The sequence below is a fragment of the Hyperoodon ampullatus genome (genome assembly GCF_949752795.1).
Source record: "Hyperoodon ampullatus genome assembly, chromosome: 12".
In the NCBI taxonomy this organism is placed as follows: domain Eukaryota; kingdom Metazoa; phylum Chordata; class Mammalia; order Artiodactyla; family Ziphiidae; genus Hyperoodon; species Hyperoodon ampullatus.
Window position 1 is genome coordinate 11,021,487 of NC_136925.1, and position 16,805 is coordinate 11,038,291.

Consider the following 16,805-nt stretch of genomic DNA (forward strand, 5'->3'; position numbering starts at 1 on the left):
TTTGTAATTATCAGCAACAGGAAATTAATATACCAGGAATGATCATTTCACTTCAATAAACATACTTCTGCTAGTTTTTTGGCACCATCACCACCCTACACTAAAAACAACTTTCAAGAGTAGAAATGCATGAACTAAAAAAAATCTAGACCATATTACTCAGCCAAAAAAAGAATGAAATATTGCCACTTGCAGCAACATGGATGGACCTAGAGATTACACTTAGTGAAGTGAGTCAGACAAGGACAAATATATAACATCACTTATATGGGGAATCTGAAAAATAACACAAATTGGGAATTTCCTGGTGGTCCAGTGGTTAGGACTCGCGCTTTCAGTGCCGAGGACACAGGTTCAATCCCTGGTTGGGGAACTAAGATCCAACAAGCCATGCGGTGCAGCCAAAAAATAAAATAATAACTAAAAAATAAAAAGTAGCACAAATGAATCTATATACAAAACAGAAACAGACTCACAAACACAGAAAACAAGCATATGGTCACCAAAGGGTGGGGAAGGGACAAATTAGAATTATGGGATTAACAGATACAAACCACTTTACATAAAATGGATAAGCAACAAGGATTTACTGTATAGCACAAGAATTAAATTCAACACCTTGTAGTAACCTATAATGGAAAATAATCTGAAAAAAATACATATGTATAACTGAATCACTCTGCTGTACACCTGAAACTAACACAATACTGTAAACCAACTATACTTCAATTTTTTAAGAAAAAGTCCAGACTAAACCATAATTTTTTATAGATTTTCTTATATTGGAAGATAAAGCTACCCTAAGTATGATTTGCTACACAATTTTTAAAATTCCTTTTATTTTCATTTTAAGTTTGAGTTCAAGATGATCACTGGCCCTTGAAATGCACTCTTTACAAAAGATCAAGGGCAGACATCTGAAGGTCTGTCATCAATCACTCTTAGAAGCAATCACTTGGATCTCTTATAAAACTAAGACCAAAAGTTGTTGGGGAGAGGAGGATGTCGAAGAGAATAGAAGATTACTAGAAAGCTTATAATTCTCTCCCCTCTGGACCCTCAAAGTCCTCACGTTTACCACTCAAAATACATGTGAACAAGAAATTTGCACATATTTCCAACAGCACCTCATCTAAAGCTCTGTTTTAAGTAAAATGTTTTCAAAAAAATCATTTCTATATGATACTATAGCTAAATGCCATTCAGAGTTAAGAAAACTCCACCTAATACCTTAGGCAAAAAATACTGACGTTGATAAATGTACACAAGTAATTGAAAATGTAATATACCTGTAGGTCTTTTCTTTAAAATGATGAAGGAAAGCATGTCTTGGCTTTAGTAACCGACTGGAAGAGGGGGTATTTCTTTGATTTTACTCTACCCCAAGAAAGCATTAAAATGAAAACGTTTCACACAACAACAGGACCTCTCAACCAGTGAGGAATATTCCTGTTAGTTACATGATATGCCTTGAGATAATTAAAACTAATACCAAGTAAATTTGCTCAGCAAGACCTAAGTCATCAATGAAAAGCTTTTAAACAGTATAAAGGTTTGATCATGATCCAAAGTTCAATAAGACCCCAAACTATTTCATACCCTCAATAATAATTATACACCCTCAATAACAGAATTTTTTAAAATTAACAATAATAGTAAATACTGACATAGAAGTGACCACAGGTAGGGAATTCAGGAAATAACACAGACCACGAGGGAGATGAAATAAAGCTTTGCAGTAAGGCTCAACAAGGACAGGGTCACCAAGCAAGTTAGAGGCAAAGCTTGTTAAGACTCACACCTGGCTTTACTAAACACTGTCCACATTTGCATGCATTTGGCAATAATCTCTCTGAGAAATACCTTAAGTCAGCTTGAAGGTGGTAATCTCTTCCCCAAAATAACCTCTTCTATCAAGAATTTCAACTACAAAAGCATATGTTTTCTTTCAAGCAGGGAACATGCAGTTAACAACATACACTCTGGAGCTAGATCTCCTGGGTTCAAAATCTTGACTCTACAGTCCAGATTCGCACCTCTATCTCATCCCAGTAAAGTCGGAATTTCCCCTAACGCTCACACCTGCTCCTCTGGGCCGCACCCCCAGGCTGGGCTCTAGAGCAAACTGAGATAAGCTGAGATGCTGACAGGGCCTCTTAACATACTGGAGGAAAACACACACTATCAACTCTGTTGGGAGGTTCCCAAGACCACCCTCAGGTTTGGTAACTCACTAAGAGGACTCACAGGACTCTACATACAGCTGTATTCATGGCTGTGATTTATTACAGCAGGAGGCCACCAAGCGTGTTGGCCAAAGGAAAAGGTACAAGGAGCAAAGTCGGAGAGAAATCGGGCACAGACGTGCAGGTGTCCCCTTCCAGTGGAGCTGCACTGGATATGCTTCTCAGCAATGAGCTCTCACAACAGGTGAGAAGTGTCACCAACCAGGGAAGCTCACTAGAGACTCCGTGCCTAGGGGTTTTGCCCAGGGGCTTGCCCACCACACATGCATTTCCAGACTCCCAGAAGGAAGGCAGGTGTTCAGCATAAACCACACTATCTGTATGAAGAGTTTAGACACAGTGACTGGCTTATCACTTAGGGTGGCGAGACCCTTCCCAAATCCAAACACCCCCACCCCTGGCCCGATGCCAGCCAGGGGCCGGCCTTGCAATCAGTCCTCCTTCCAACAGACCAACAGATCCTTTAAAATGGACCTCATCTACCTGCTCCTTGATTCATTCCCAGCTCCTAGAAAAGTGCTTGAAATATATGGTAGCCACCAAAAAAATTTTAATGAAAAAATTCCTGGGACTTCCCTGGCAGTCCAATGCTTAGGACTCCGCACTTCCACTGCAGGGGGCACGGGTTCGATCCTTGGTCGGGGAACTAAGACCCCACATGCCACACGGTGCAGCCAAAAAAAAAAAAAAAAAAAAAAAAACTTCCTGGCTCCACCATGGGAAAGTTACTTAAGTTCTGTGTGCCTCAGTTTCCTCACTTGTAAGATAGAATAATATTACCTACCTCAAAAGATTGTTTTGAGGATTAATTATATATGTTAATTAATACATGTAAAATATATGACCACACCAGTGCCTGGCAAGAAGGAAGCACTATATAATTTATTTGTATATATGTAATATTATTTGCTTTTTTTATTTGAACTTCCAACCTTACAGTTTTACCTTCTCCAAGTCACAGTAAGTTCTCCCCCTATTAAATTTTTAATGAACCTATAATCTACAAATAGATTAGTATTTAACTGGTCATTGCTTTGTATCTATTGAGATCCCTAACTACTTTGTGTGCCACGTGCAAAACTTTTTAGCATGCCTGACAGTACCTGACACGATGCTTAATCTTTGCAGTGACCAGAAAATACCGACTTACCAACAAAATTTAAGTCTGTTAAATCAACTCTTTAAAGTGGTCAGAATGTAAGGCAGGCAACACTTTCGATAATAACTACAACTTAAACAAAATGGCCTCCAAGTTTCTTTGATCCTTTTCTATTGAGAAATGGAGAGAAAAATGAGTTGATTCTATCCAGGGAAAACACTAGCAGTAGCAGCAGCAGCAGGAGGAAAAGGCTTGAGTTTATAATGTCGTCAATATATAATTACAATATCAAATATCTGACTTTGCCTTATAGAAAGCATGGGTTCAAGTCTGTACAGGTCAGTAAGGGCAATATACATATCTTGTACAGCAAGAATTAAGGAGATGTAAATTTACTTAATTAATGAAATCAAGTAGTGAAAGAATATTTTAATCTTGAAAGAAGAAAAAGACAAAGTAGTAGTATTGGGAGGAAAAAAGCAGGGGACCACATGCAGCCAAAGCTATAAACTGATGAATCAGAGAGACCGCGTGGTTTCCATCGCAGCTCCAACACCAGAACTCTGCACATAATCATCAGGGGAAACCTCGGGATCCACAGAATTATACGAACGGACCCATACGACTGAAGTTTAGCTTTCTGTGGGAACTTTTAGATTAGCAGGTCTCTTTAGATGAATTATAATCACAGACTTCTGTCTACATGAATTTATCCTACAAGCATCAACATCATCATAAACACCTCAAGGTAAACTTTACTTTTTAATAAGAAGTACTTTAAAATAGGTTTATATAAGAACTCTTAAGTATCAAACACTTAATGAAAAATGTTCCCCGTCCTCTGCTACCCACAGTGGACTCTAGGACTCGGTCTCACAATCTCCATTTCACGTTTCTAATTTGTGAAGAGGCTAGAAAGCTAAAAGGCTCCCTTGAAGGCAAGGGACTGGACATCAGTGAGGCCGGCCAGTGGTCTGCACGTGGAAGGCACAAGCGCAGCAGAGGCCATCTTTCTACAGTCAGGGCAACCGACAAAAACGTCTAACAGACACTGGCCGCAGCAGCCTCAGTCCTGGTTCTCCGATCAGTTCGCGGGGGAGAAGCAGCCAGGGCAGTGGTGGCAGGGGCAACAGCGTGTGCCCTTGAAACCAGAAGTCCAGTAGTGGCTCCCTGACTTTTGTTCCTCCAGCCCTTTCAACGATGTTGTGAGCAGCCTATTCCTTAATAGAAATTATATGACAGCTACGGTGGTTCTGTTTCCTGCCCTGTGGTCTGCCTTACGGTACATTCACAGTAAGAGAGTTCAGGTCCTCTTACACTCTTGCCGGGACCACTGCTACAACCAGGTGACTTGCCAGCCAACTCTCACCACTCCAGCTCTTCCTCTGACCTGCCACCACCAAACGTGAGCATGCTTAAAAACACTTTACCTAAAAAAGGGTCGTACACAAACCTCTCATGTTGTTTTATATACCTGACTGTGCCCTTTAATTCCTTCTCCACCCGGTAGATGAAGTCCCACCCACGTTCAGAGCCGGGCTCAAAGGAGACCGCTTCTGGGAGTCTTTCCCAAAAGGTCACTCCTCATGCCCAAATGTGCACTCACGTCCGCACACCTGCTGCCTGCCCTCAGCACCGTGCTCATTCACATCCACTCTTTCAAAAGATATTTGCTGAGTCGCATGAACTACTATATGTCACCCATTGTGCCAAGGGCTGGGCCTACAAAGCTAAACAAGACAGACGAGGTCTCTTCTCTCTTAAGCTATAACCCAACCCCTGATTTCCCAATAACTACCCAAATAATGTTTAATTACAATTGTGGTAAGTGTAACAAAGGACTCAGGGTGCGTCTCACATGGATAAGCGGAAGCCTCGCCTAACCTGGGAAGATCAGGGAGAATCCTTTCCCTTGAAGAGACACTTAAGCAGAAACTGGAAGATAGGTAAGCTGACCAGGTAAAAACTTGTTAGAGAGCTTCCTAGGCGGAAGAAACATCATGTGCAAAGGCCCTGAGACAGCATTCTAGGAGCGGTGAAGACAACCAAGGCACAAAAGTCAGGGTGCGAGAACAGCAACCCAAAGTGAGTGGCGAGGGCGGCACTCCTCACAACCACCAGTCGAACACTGAGCACACCGGTTTGGAATTATTCATGCGCAAAAATGCAGCCCCTACTAAACAAGCTCCTTCAGGTCTTAGAAACATGTTCAGTCCTCTAATCCAATACAGCGCGCAGCAGTGTGTCCTCAGGTCAAGATGTCTGGAGTGAAGAAATGAGTGGGTGATCTGGGCCAAGAGCCTAACCTCTCCACACCAGGCAGTCTCTAGGGTTCAAATACCTTCTGCTTCTGACCCCCCAAAACTTAGACGCATTTTCATGCCAACCCATACGCGCTCAGAATCACAGCTAGCGTCAACCACAGACGAAACTTTAAACACTGAAAAGTAAACTTTTAAGTCGGCAAGGGGCTGGCTCCAAATCCTCACTGCTCCGTGAAGCGCCACCCACCGGCAAGCAACAGAACTGCTTTCAAACTCCCACGGAGCCCCACAGGAGGCCAGGGAGAGGAAGGGCGGTACCCTCTACCCTTCCTATTCTCCAGTCTCTCAACAGATTTGCTAAGAGTAGGACCAACAGCAGGAAACTGGCACCTATGCCATCCTCTTCGCCTTCCTTACCTCCCAAATACTATCAAGTGGGGAAGCACACACTGGTGACTAAGAAAATTTCACAACCCAAATGACAGACTTCTGCCGGTTAGTAAAAGGCAACAGAATAGGGCGATCTCTAGCCCTAAGCTTTAGCTCTGGTACAAAGAGCTGTGGAGGAAGCGTTCTTTTTAAGAAAGAAAATTGAATTAACCAGGAAGTAGCTTCAAAGTGTATGAAAAGCTTGATGTAGCTTTTCATCAAAAGCGAGGAAAACATCAATTCATATATACAATATGGAACCGCTTTATAATAACTGAGCTGTAAAATAAGACCTTTAGCATGTCTTTTAAAAGTACATATAATCAAAATTCCACTACCTACATTTACTGTGTCACCTGGCATACATAATAATGGATCCAAAATCATGTAACAAGCCAAGAATTCCACTAAGAGAGCTCCCTAATGGAGCTGGATCATACCAACGACTCAAAAACTTTACAAAATATATTTACTCATAGCAACTGCCCAATCATGTCAATTTTTTTCAATTATGACAACTATGAAATCAAGTCTCATTCAACCAACAAGTGGTTTGAACTGCAATTTGTTTTCCCCTGAAGGATCAAGATAAAACAGTGACATAATTTAGATCATTTTAACACTATTCTAGATTTATCAGCAACAGGAAAAAGTGGTGACCTTTCTAAATCATGACTGTGGTGGTCGAGCCTTTCACGGCACATCCTTGAGCGCTTGGTACTAGTCTCTTCTCTCCCACCTTCTCCACTTCTCAAACACAAACAAACCCACAGACAGAAGACCAAACAAAACCAAAATAAAAAAGACATCTATTCAATACATATCTACTGAGCTCAGTGGCAATCCAACTAATGAGCAAAACTAACGCTCCCTATGCCTCCGGCCAGAAGAAGTAACGTTTTGGTCCTAATTTGAGAAGTACCTGATTCTCCTTCTCCCACCCCAAAAAGAGTAAATGGAAATGTCAACATGTGGTAAATAATGGCTTTTTTTAAACCTATAAATTATTTTAGGAAGCATTAGTGAAAATCTGATTTTACAAAATACCTTTTGGCGGAAAGAAACTCGAACAAAAATTATTTTTGAATGATTTGTATACTTAAAGGAAGGTAACTGCTGAAACTTATTCAATTTTTAGTGAAGAGATGTAATGCTTACTAGCATCTCTATCTAACTATGCTACTTATTACTCAAAATGCATACTATAAAACCTCAGCTCCTTCCTTTTTTGGGCCTTTTAAAGGCCCATTTTCCAGGGTTTTACTAGTGCAGTGGTAAGTGAGCAACTGAGCTTCAGTACCGAACAGTATTCCCCGAAAACCACACACATAATCAATATCAGGTAAACAAATACTAGTGCAATAGTCAGGCGTTTCCAACTCATCACCTGAAAGGTAAATATAAGGGCCCAATCGACCTACTATGATATTGAAAAGTGCTCATCAAATGGTCCAGTTACAGTCTGGCCACGGGACCTCCCAGTAGCCCAGGAGCTGTAGTAGAGGAACCTGCTGATGCTGTGTGGCTGTCTCATCAAACATTACCTGCCCACTGAGACGTAACTCATTTGTACACTATTGAGGAAGAACAGGAAAGCTTCAGGAAAGGTCTAGGTCAAACAGTGCAGAAATCTTAAATGACGTTTCCAAAGGCTGACTGCTGCTCTGGAGAACCCCCGATCTCTCACCAAACCAACCAAACCATCAAATAAGCAAGATTTTACTGCCAAGCCGTAGGACAGGTTTGTTTTTCAAAAACTCTGAAACATTTTTCCCGTGAGATTACTTATAAGACATTAAATATACATCACATCTCCAAAGCCAAAACATACAGGCTAAAAATAGCGCCTCTATTTCAAAGGCTGAGGCAGAAGCCCTCCAAATGAACAAACTAAAATTAGGTTCTTCTCGTCTCTGGATCTTGAAACTGCACCTTCAACGTTTAAGGGGCACACAAACCACCGTCCACATATACACTCCCCCCAACTAAGCGGTCGGAGAGAATCGAATTAAAGGCTTCAGGAACAGAAGCCCAGCGTCCAAGAGACTCACATAACGAAATTCCTCCTGGTTCCGGCTAAAAGCCAGACTAGAACACACTACGGATGAATGCCGACCCTCATCGCCCGCCCCGGCTGCCGTACTCGGTGCGCTCCGACCACCACACCGTCAGCCCTGCCCCGGGCGCCCAGCGCCGCAGCCCGAGCGCAGGACGCGGGCCGCCCGGCGGCCCCACCCGCGGAGGCACCTGCCCGGCCGCCCGCTCCGGCCGTGCCCGGGACGCCGGGGTGTCGCTGAGGGGCCCCGACCCCGCCCCGAAGGTCACGCCGCGCTACCTTTAGCCTCGCAGTCGGCGCAGTACTTGTTGTCCTCCTCCCTCAGCAGCTTGGACAGGATGAGCTGGTGCTGCTCGTTCAGCTTCTGCGCCTTCTCCCGGCACGAGCGAGTCGCCATCGCGGCGGCGGGGCGGACGCGGGTGTGGGCCGCGCAGCTGAACACGCCAGTCGCCGCCGGGGCCGCGAGAACTCGGCCGTGAAGCAGCGGCGGCGGCGGCGGCGGCGGCGGCGGCTGGAACAGGAGGAGGGGCGGCGGCAGCGGCGACAGCGCCGACGTTATCCCGCCTCCTCACCCGGCCGGCTCCGCACCCGCCGCTGAGCCGGCGAGGGGGAGGAGTCGGGGCCGAGGCTTCCGGGCGGCGCCGCCGGAAGGAAGGAATGGCGCCGGCGCTCTGCGCATGCGCCGGGCCTCCCGGGACACCGGCCAGCCGGGTGCTTCCGCTCCGGGCCTGCGCCCACGTTGTTCCGAGAAGACGTGGCGCGCTGCCCGCGCTGGGCTTCCCCGCTTTGCAGATACGGTTATCGCTGGGGCCCTCCGGTCCAACCCGCTAAAGGAAGACCTTTCCATGTGCTTCCTTGCCTCTGCTCTTGCGGCACGATATTGGAAAGGCAGAAATAATAAGTGATCGGGTGGATTCTTTCATTCATTCAACGTTTCTTCACGGACACTTTGGAAACAGGCACCGGCCTAGAAGCTAGAGACCCGCATGGAATCAAATAGACAAAACCGCCTCTTACATTGTAGGGGATGTGACGTGTATTGAGGGCCAGCGTCCATTGATGATTACTCTGTGCCGCGAACTGTTAAGTCGTCTAATCCTTTTAACAGCCCTCTTGATAGTGTTTTCCTCGTGGTGCAGACGAGGACCATGAGGCCCGGAGGAGTGAGGGCACGTGGCCAGGTTACGAGCTGCTCCGTGCAGGAGCTGAGGTTCAGACCCAGAGCAGTAAGGCCTTCCTCCCACAAGGAGGGGAGGGAGCGTGGCCGTGGAACCACGGCCCTGGGCCGTGCCGCTTTAAGGAGAAGCTGGATCAACAGTGACCTTTAGTGCAAGAAGAAGAACACTAGGGAAAGAAGACACTCTTGATTGGAGTCCAGAGCTGCCCAGTTCAGGCCCATGGGATATGAACCCTGGGTGAGGGAGTTTGAATGTTTTGGTGTGTTGTGGCTTATTAGCAATTTCTAACATGGGGCTCATGGAATCAGAATAAACATGGGTCTTGCCTGTGGTGGGGCAGACGCTAAGAAAGGCCCTAGGCAGGAATCTGTGCATTATAGGGCCAATTCCTAGCCCAGGCCCTGCAGAAAGGTGACACAGCCCCCCCACCTCCGCCCCAGTGCTCACCTAGCCCCATTTCTGGCACAGAAAAATGTTTGTGGAATTACATTGAATGGTGATGGCAGTGCGGATGCCGAGTAAATGAACAAATTACAGCTTAAACTGCATGGCTCTAACAAATAGTAAGTAGGAGGACATCAGGGTGAGTGCCAATAAACAGAAAAACACTCATGTGGGAGGTAGAAGTGAGGAGCCACGTCTTGAAGGCTGGCTTGATTTAGAAGGGGGCCAGGGAGGGAGATTCTGAGCAAGAGCAGCAGGCGCAGAAACACAAAGACTTCAAGTAGCTTGGAAAACAGATGCGAGGACAGGGTGCTACTTAGGATAAGGGAGAGACGAGGCTGGCTAAGTCAGGTGCAGCAGGATTGAAGGAGGCTTACCACACCAGACAAAGCAATCTGGCCTCGATGCAGTTCACAATAGAAAACCTATAGATTCTTCAACTAGGAAAGTAGCGTGGAGAAAAAGGGGGGAGGGTGTTTTGGGAAAGTCAGTCCAGCAGTAACCAGTTAACAAACATTATTTTTTAGTGTCTTTTCCCCCAGAAAATTCCCCCACTGCAAGGATTCAGAAAAGAAGAAGAAAAAAAAAAAGACAGGCTTACCACCAAGAAATGATCTACATGATGGATTGAAGGGGTACAGAAATGTCTAACAGAAATATAATGCATGCCACATACGTACTTTCAAATATTCTAGTAGCCACTTTAAAAATAGAAAAAGGAACAGGTGACATTAATTTTAATAGTACATTTTATTTATTTCAGTGTATCCAAAATACTATCATTTCAACATGTGAGTAATTTAAAAAATTATTAGTGAGATATTTTTACATTCTCTTTTTCATATTGTCTTCAAAATCCAATGTGTATTCTACACTTACAGCTCCTTTCAACTTGGACTAGCTGTACTTCAAGGGTTCAGTGGCCACATGTGGCTGGTGGCTATATGACTGAACAGCCCTACTCTAGCTGGTGAGCCCAGAGGCATGAAAAATCTAACTTCAGGTTGATTGCCTTTTACAGATGTAGTAAGAAGAACAGAAAAGAAAAGAAGAGACTGGTACCAAAAACAACTTTGCGTTCACATATCAACATTTATTAAACAACTTTTATTCAGTTCTCTGACCATCAGATGCTTACAGTCTATCTAGGGTGAGAGACAAACATGTGAATAGAAGAACAAAGAGCCACATTGTAGTCTGCAGCAAATCTAAAGTGCCCTGGGAGCCAAAGGAGCAGAACTGCAGTAGAGGAATTGGAAGAATTGGGGAAGGCTTCACCAAGTACGTGATGCTTAAACTTGGTTTTAACAGATGTAGGAACTTTTCAAGTGAATACGGGTAGAGAGGAGGGAAGGGGACAGTTCGAAACAAAATATATATTGAAAGTGCACCATCTGTGCTGGAAGCAATGGGCCTGGGAGGGACAGGAACCTAGCACGTGAATGCACGAAACGAATCAAGGTGAAGAAGATGAGCCAGGAGGTAAAGAGCTTTGTAGCCAAACAACATAGTTGGAATTTTTCCCTCTGGGCATACAGATCCTCCAGAAGCATTTACACTGAGACCTGACTAGCTTTGTTTTCTTCAACGACAGTGGCAAGCTAGAGAACGTGGATGGGGGAAAAAGTTATCAGGACAACAGATTACAGACCGGGTTGCAAAAACAGTCCAAAGAATATATGCTGAGCCTATTTTAAGCCAGTAGCATAGAGTTTGGGAGAGAGAGAATCAAATGTTTTAAAATTAGAAGCAGCAAGATTTGGCAGCTGTTCGTAGGGGTCAAGAGGAAGCAGGTGAGAAAAACTCTGAGGTTTCTAAGTCGGGAGACAGGTACACGGTAATGCCGTTAAGCCAGCTCAAAACAGAAGGGACAGCACAGATTTGGGGTCGGAGGAGAAAAGTTATTTGCTTGAGGGCGTGTTCAGTTTAAGGTGTCCCTAGGTCTAATGGGACTCCGCATAGCTACTTCTAGAGCTCTGTCTAAAGAGAAGCTGGCGCTGGTCACTGGGCGTCATCTGCATTTAAATGGTAGTAGGAGCCATAGGGTAGATGAGATTCCTTGGGAGAAAGAGTGTAGACAAAAGAGTCCCGGGACTTCCCTTGTGGAGCAGTGTTTAAGAATCTACCTGCCAATGCAGGGGACACAGGTTCGATCCCTACTCCGGGAAGATCCCACATGCCACGGAGTAAGTAAGCCTGTGCGCCACAACTACTGAGCCTGCACTCTAGAGCCCGCGAGCCACACTACTGAGCCCGCGTGCCACAACTACTGAAGCCCGCACGCCTAGAGTCCGTGCTCCACAACAAGAGAAGCCACCGCAATGAGAAGCCTGCGCACTGCAATGAAGAGTAGACCCCGCTCGCTGCAACCGGAGAAAGCCCGCGCGCAGCAACGAAGACCCAATGCAGCCAAAAATAAATAAATAAAAAATAAATTTATTAAGAACAAAAGAGTCCCAAGGACAAAATGCTGGGGATGGCCAGCTAAATGAGTGGACAGAGAACGGTGAACCGTTGAAGATAGAGGTGAAGTGTGGCCAGGAAGAGAACCAGAGGCCACAGGAAGAGGGGGTTCTGAGAAGTAAGGGTGCACACGGATGCCAGCTGCTCCGGAAAAGTCACTTATTTCAGTTGCAGGCAACACACAGAGCATGAAGTCGCAGGTCTGTACCGTTCACTGTTTTCCTGCATAACTGGCCGTTAGCCAGGAACAAGAGAAGAGAAATGGTCTGCTGAGGCTCCCCAGGGTGCTGTGACTGCCTGGTGTTTCGACAAACTGTTGAGGTAGGGGTGGAGACGGTTAGAAGGGCAAAGAAAGGAGAAGAAGATGTAGGTACATGGGTAGGAAGCAGTGCTAGCATGAACCATGGAGGGTGCAGGAAGGGAGGTGTCCGAGCTGAGCGTGGGGGCAGCCGAGTGACCACAGGCTCCTTGGGGCCAGAGGTGATCAGGTGTCCTTAGGAAATGGCCGCTGACAGCTGAAGAAGACAGTGTCTATGACAGCTCTCAGGGAGGGGCAGAACTGGTACTGATGGGGCCTAGGATGTCCCGGTGTCTGTGGATGCTTGGTAGCTGGTGAGTGAGGTTGAAGGTTTGTTTCTGCAGATTCTTAGAGAGAGGAGGTCCCTTTCAGCTCTAAAATTCTGTTTCCAGTTGGAGGAGAAAGATGAGGAACAATCTAGAGAGTCTGAACACAATGGAGCCAGTGTTCCACAGTAAAAGAGGGAAAGTGGCAGGGTGGGGGAGTGAATCTGGCTGGAGCGCCACGGGTGAGAGGGAGCCACGTGTGAGGTGCGGGTGGAGGGTCTGCTACGAGCCGTGAGGACGGGGATAAGAGTAGTAAGAGCCACTGGGCACTGATAATCCCACACCAACCGTGGCGGGAAATCCTACCATCTCACTATTTGTATTGGGACACATCAGCCAGGATGGGCGAATTCACGCCGAGCAGTAAATAACTCCCAAATCCTAATGGCTTCAAACAACATGGTGATGCCACATGTGACTTGGGTTGGTGGGGACTGTGCTCCTCACTCAGGGACCAGACAACTCTGTCATCTTTCAGGGAAAAGGCAAGACGGTGACTGTCTTACAGGCTTCTCCCCAGGAGTGACACATCTGCCCCCACTCTCAACTCACTGGCCAGCGCAAGCGCGTGACCCCTCCTAATCCCAGGGGGACCAACAGTGCAACCCTACCATGCACCTGGAAGGAAAAATGGAATTCTCACCGACCAGCCCAGAAAATGGGGCTCAGAGATGTTGAGTACTTTGTTGAAAGTTGCCTAGCTATTAAGTAGCATAACTGGCATGTGTGTTCCAGTCCTTTCTGGCATTAAGGCCCGGCTCTCTTCATAAGCTGTGCAACACACTCCCCTACCTGCCCCCCAGGATGGAAACCAGTAGAACAAAGTTAGATCCAGCAACGATGAGAGTTAAAGAGAGTCCAAGTGTACTGAGGCCAGAGGAACACACGCACACGGCGATACATAAACAAACACAACATAGACACCCACAAAGAGAGGAAACCCAGGAAAGACCCGGATTTTATTTTTGTTTCGTTTCCAGCATTACATCAGTTACATCAGCATGTCTGTGGTTCCTGTAATCGCCCACCTGGTGTGTGGCGCACTCTCCATCGACGTCTAGGGGCCGGTGGACTCTCCTCGGTGCACGGAGTGTGGTCTGTGCTGCAGGTGTGTGACTTCCAGACGCTTCTTCCCACTTGCCTCCAGAAGGGAGTTGTTTCCAAAGGTGCGGGATTGAGCGAGTGTCTATTACACAAGTACCCACAACATTGCACTGTTCAAGGTTGGAAAACACAATTTCCAAATTCTTCTTTTTTTAATTGAAGTGTAGTTGATTTACAATGTTGTGTTAGTTTCAGGTGTACAGCAAAGTGACTCAGTTATACATATATATATATAGAGAGAGATATTCTTTTTCAGATTCTTTTCCCTTATAGGTTATTACAAGATACTGAGTAGAGTTCCCTGTGCCAGACAGTAGGTCCTTGCTGTTTACATATTTTATGTATAGTAGTGCATATCTGTTCATCCCAAACTCCTAATTTATCCCTCCCAATTTCCCCCTTTGATAAGATTAAGAAATATAACTTTTTTTTAAGGTTTTAAAAAAATATTTTATTTATTTATTTTGGCTGCGCTGGGTCTTAGTTGCAGCACACAGTATCTTTTAGTTGTGGCATGCGGGTGCCGTATGTGGGATCTACTTCCCCAACCAGGGATCGAACCCGGACCCCCTACATTGGGAGCTTGGAGTCTTACCCACTGGACCACCAGGGAAGTCCCAAGAAACATAACTTTTTAAGTAGCTTTCAAAAAAGGGAATCTAATACACAAAAACATGTTTATATTACTCTTAATTCGCTTCCAGTCCTGATCAAGTTTTATTTAGTGTTTTCCCTTTTCCCCACTTAATATTAGATTTTACAGAGTTTCTGCATTTCAACTTAGGAAGAACAATTTTTTTTTTTTTCAGTATGCGGGCCTCTCACTGCTGTGGCCTCTCCCGCTGCGGAGCACAGGCTCCGGACGTGCAGGCTCAGCGGCCATGGCTCACGGGCCCAGCCGCTCCGTGGCATGTGGGATCTTCCCGGACCGGGGCACGAACCCGTGTCCCCTGCATCGCCAGGCGTACTCTCAACCACTGCGCCACCAGGGAAGCCTGGAAGAACAATTTTAAGTAATCAGAAATGCATGGTCAACTTTAAGATTTAAAACAATCACAATAGGGCTTCCCTGGTGGCGCAGTGGTTGAGAGTCCGCCTGCCGATGCAGGGGACACGGGTTCGTGCCCCGGTCCGGGAGGATCCCACATGCCGCGGAGCGGCTGGGCCCGTGAGCCATGGCTGCTGAGCCTGCGCGTGCGGAGCCTGTGCTCCGCAAGGGGAGAGGCCACAACAGTGAGAGGCCCGCGTACTGCAAAAAAAAAAAAAAAAAAAACAATCACAATAACAACAGCAAAGCTGGTCTGGGATGAGCTGTAGTCAGGTACTCTGCTTTCACATAGTTGGCCTTGGCAGTAATGTAATACAACCCAACCAGGCCTGTTATTTGAGGAAAGACTCAAAGATAAGTGAATAAAGGCAATGTCATCTTGTTAAGCAGGAGACACAAACACAAGTCAAAAGCTATGTGTTCCGCCTTTGTTAAGGTGTTCTGGGCATTTATCGGTTTTGCCCTCCCAGAATCCAGCCCCACCTCTGCCTGGAGAAGTGCCCCGATTTTCCACGGGGGAACTATCCCCTTCCGCTATTTTTTAAAATAAATTTGTTTATTTTATTTGTTTAGTTTTGGCTGCATTGGGTCTTTGATGTTGCGCACGCACTTTTCTCTAGTTGTGGCGAGCAGGGGCTACTCTTCGTTGCGGTGCACGGGCTCTAGGCACACGGGCTTCACTAGTTGTGGCTCGCAGGCTCAGTAGTTGTGGCTCGTGGGCTCTAGAGCGCAGGCTCAGTAGCTGTGGCGCACAGGCTTAGTTGTTCCACGGCATGTGGGATCTTCCCGGACCAGGGCTCGAACCCGTGTCCCCTGCATTGGCAGGCGGATTTTAACCACTCCATCACCAGGGAAGTCCCTGTAAGATTCCATTTATTTGAAGTTCTAGATCAGGCAAAATGAATATAGGGCAATCGAAATCAGAACCATAGTTGTCTGGGGAGGGAGCTGGGGTGGGGTACACAGGTGGGAGTTTCTGGGGTGATGTAAATGTTTTGTGTCTTAATCAGGGTGGTGGTGTATGTAGTTATACACACAGGTGTTGTCAACACTCATTCAACTATATCCCTAAGAGCTCTACATTTTATTATACATAAATTATATCTCAATAGAAAGACTATTGAAAAAAGGGTATTGGGGGACTTTACACCATACGGAGCATAATTTGGTTTCATTTGTTCCCATTATTCTTGATTCTGTGCTGAGAATTTCCCCCTCCTTCCTGGAAACTCTGCTCTCAGCACTTCTACTCTGAGGAACTAGCACAGAGGTCCTACCCTGGCTCGTGGCCAGAGCTACAGACCTTGAAAGCCACTCCTGAGGGGCTCAGAGAATTTTCCAGGGTCTCTTTTCCATCACCTTCTTCAAACCTTCCATCTCCTCTGGAGCCCTAGCTTCCAGCCAATCAGCTCCCGCTGAGAATTTACATCTCAGCCTGGACACGTTGCACTGGGAGCTCCTCTGACTGTTTGCTCAGCTCCGTTAGATGCCAAAACCACCTTTCCTTCCCTCCATGGTGCTGCCGCTCGGGCATCTCCCTGTTCCCCGCCTACCCCAGATGCAGGTGTGGGCGAGCGGCCCTACCCCCCCGCCCAACCCAGACTCCCCAGACTCTGCAACCCAGCGGCTGTGGCTGGCTTCTCGGAAGAGGGGACCCTCCGTGGACTTCAGGCCTCTCCCACCAGCTGCATTCTACATCTCCAAGTGCCCACTGAGCACGTACACTGCGAGAGCCTGGCCGCGCAGAAATCCGTGTATTCAAAGTCGGGCCCCCTGCCTTCCGCCTCCCTGCCTCTGAACTGGAATCTCCATGAGCCCAGTCACCTGACTTCAGACCTCAGAGTCACCTT

At 46.4% G+C, this 16,805-nt stretch overlaps 1 protein-coding gene across 4 annotated transcripts in view; it reads right to left on the reverse strand.

Moving 5' to 3' along the window:
• Nucleotides 1–8,690, reverse strand: part of SMAP1 (small ArfGAP 1) — a 163,113-nt gene extending 154,423 nt beyond the window's left edge. Inside the window, exon 1 of one of the 4 annotated variants that reach the window (XM_079716957.1) lies at nt 8,374–8,690. In XM_079716957.1, the coding sequence (XP_079573083.1) occupies nt 8,374–8,491 (118 nt within the window). In that variant the 5' untranslated portion in view covers nt 8,492–8,690. The remainder of the gene's footprint in view (nt 1–8,373) is intronic. The other 3 variants (XM_079716955.1, XM_079716956.1, XM_079716958.1) reach the window with 3 other exon arrangements.
• Nucleotides 8,691–16,805: the final 8,115 nt, after the last annotated feature.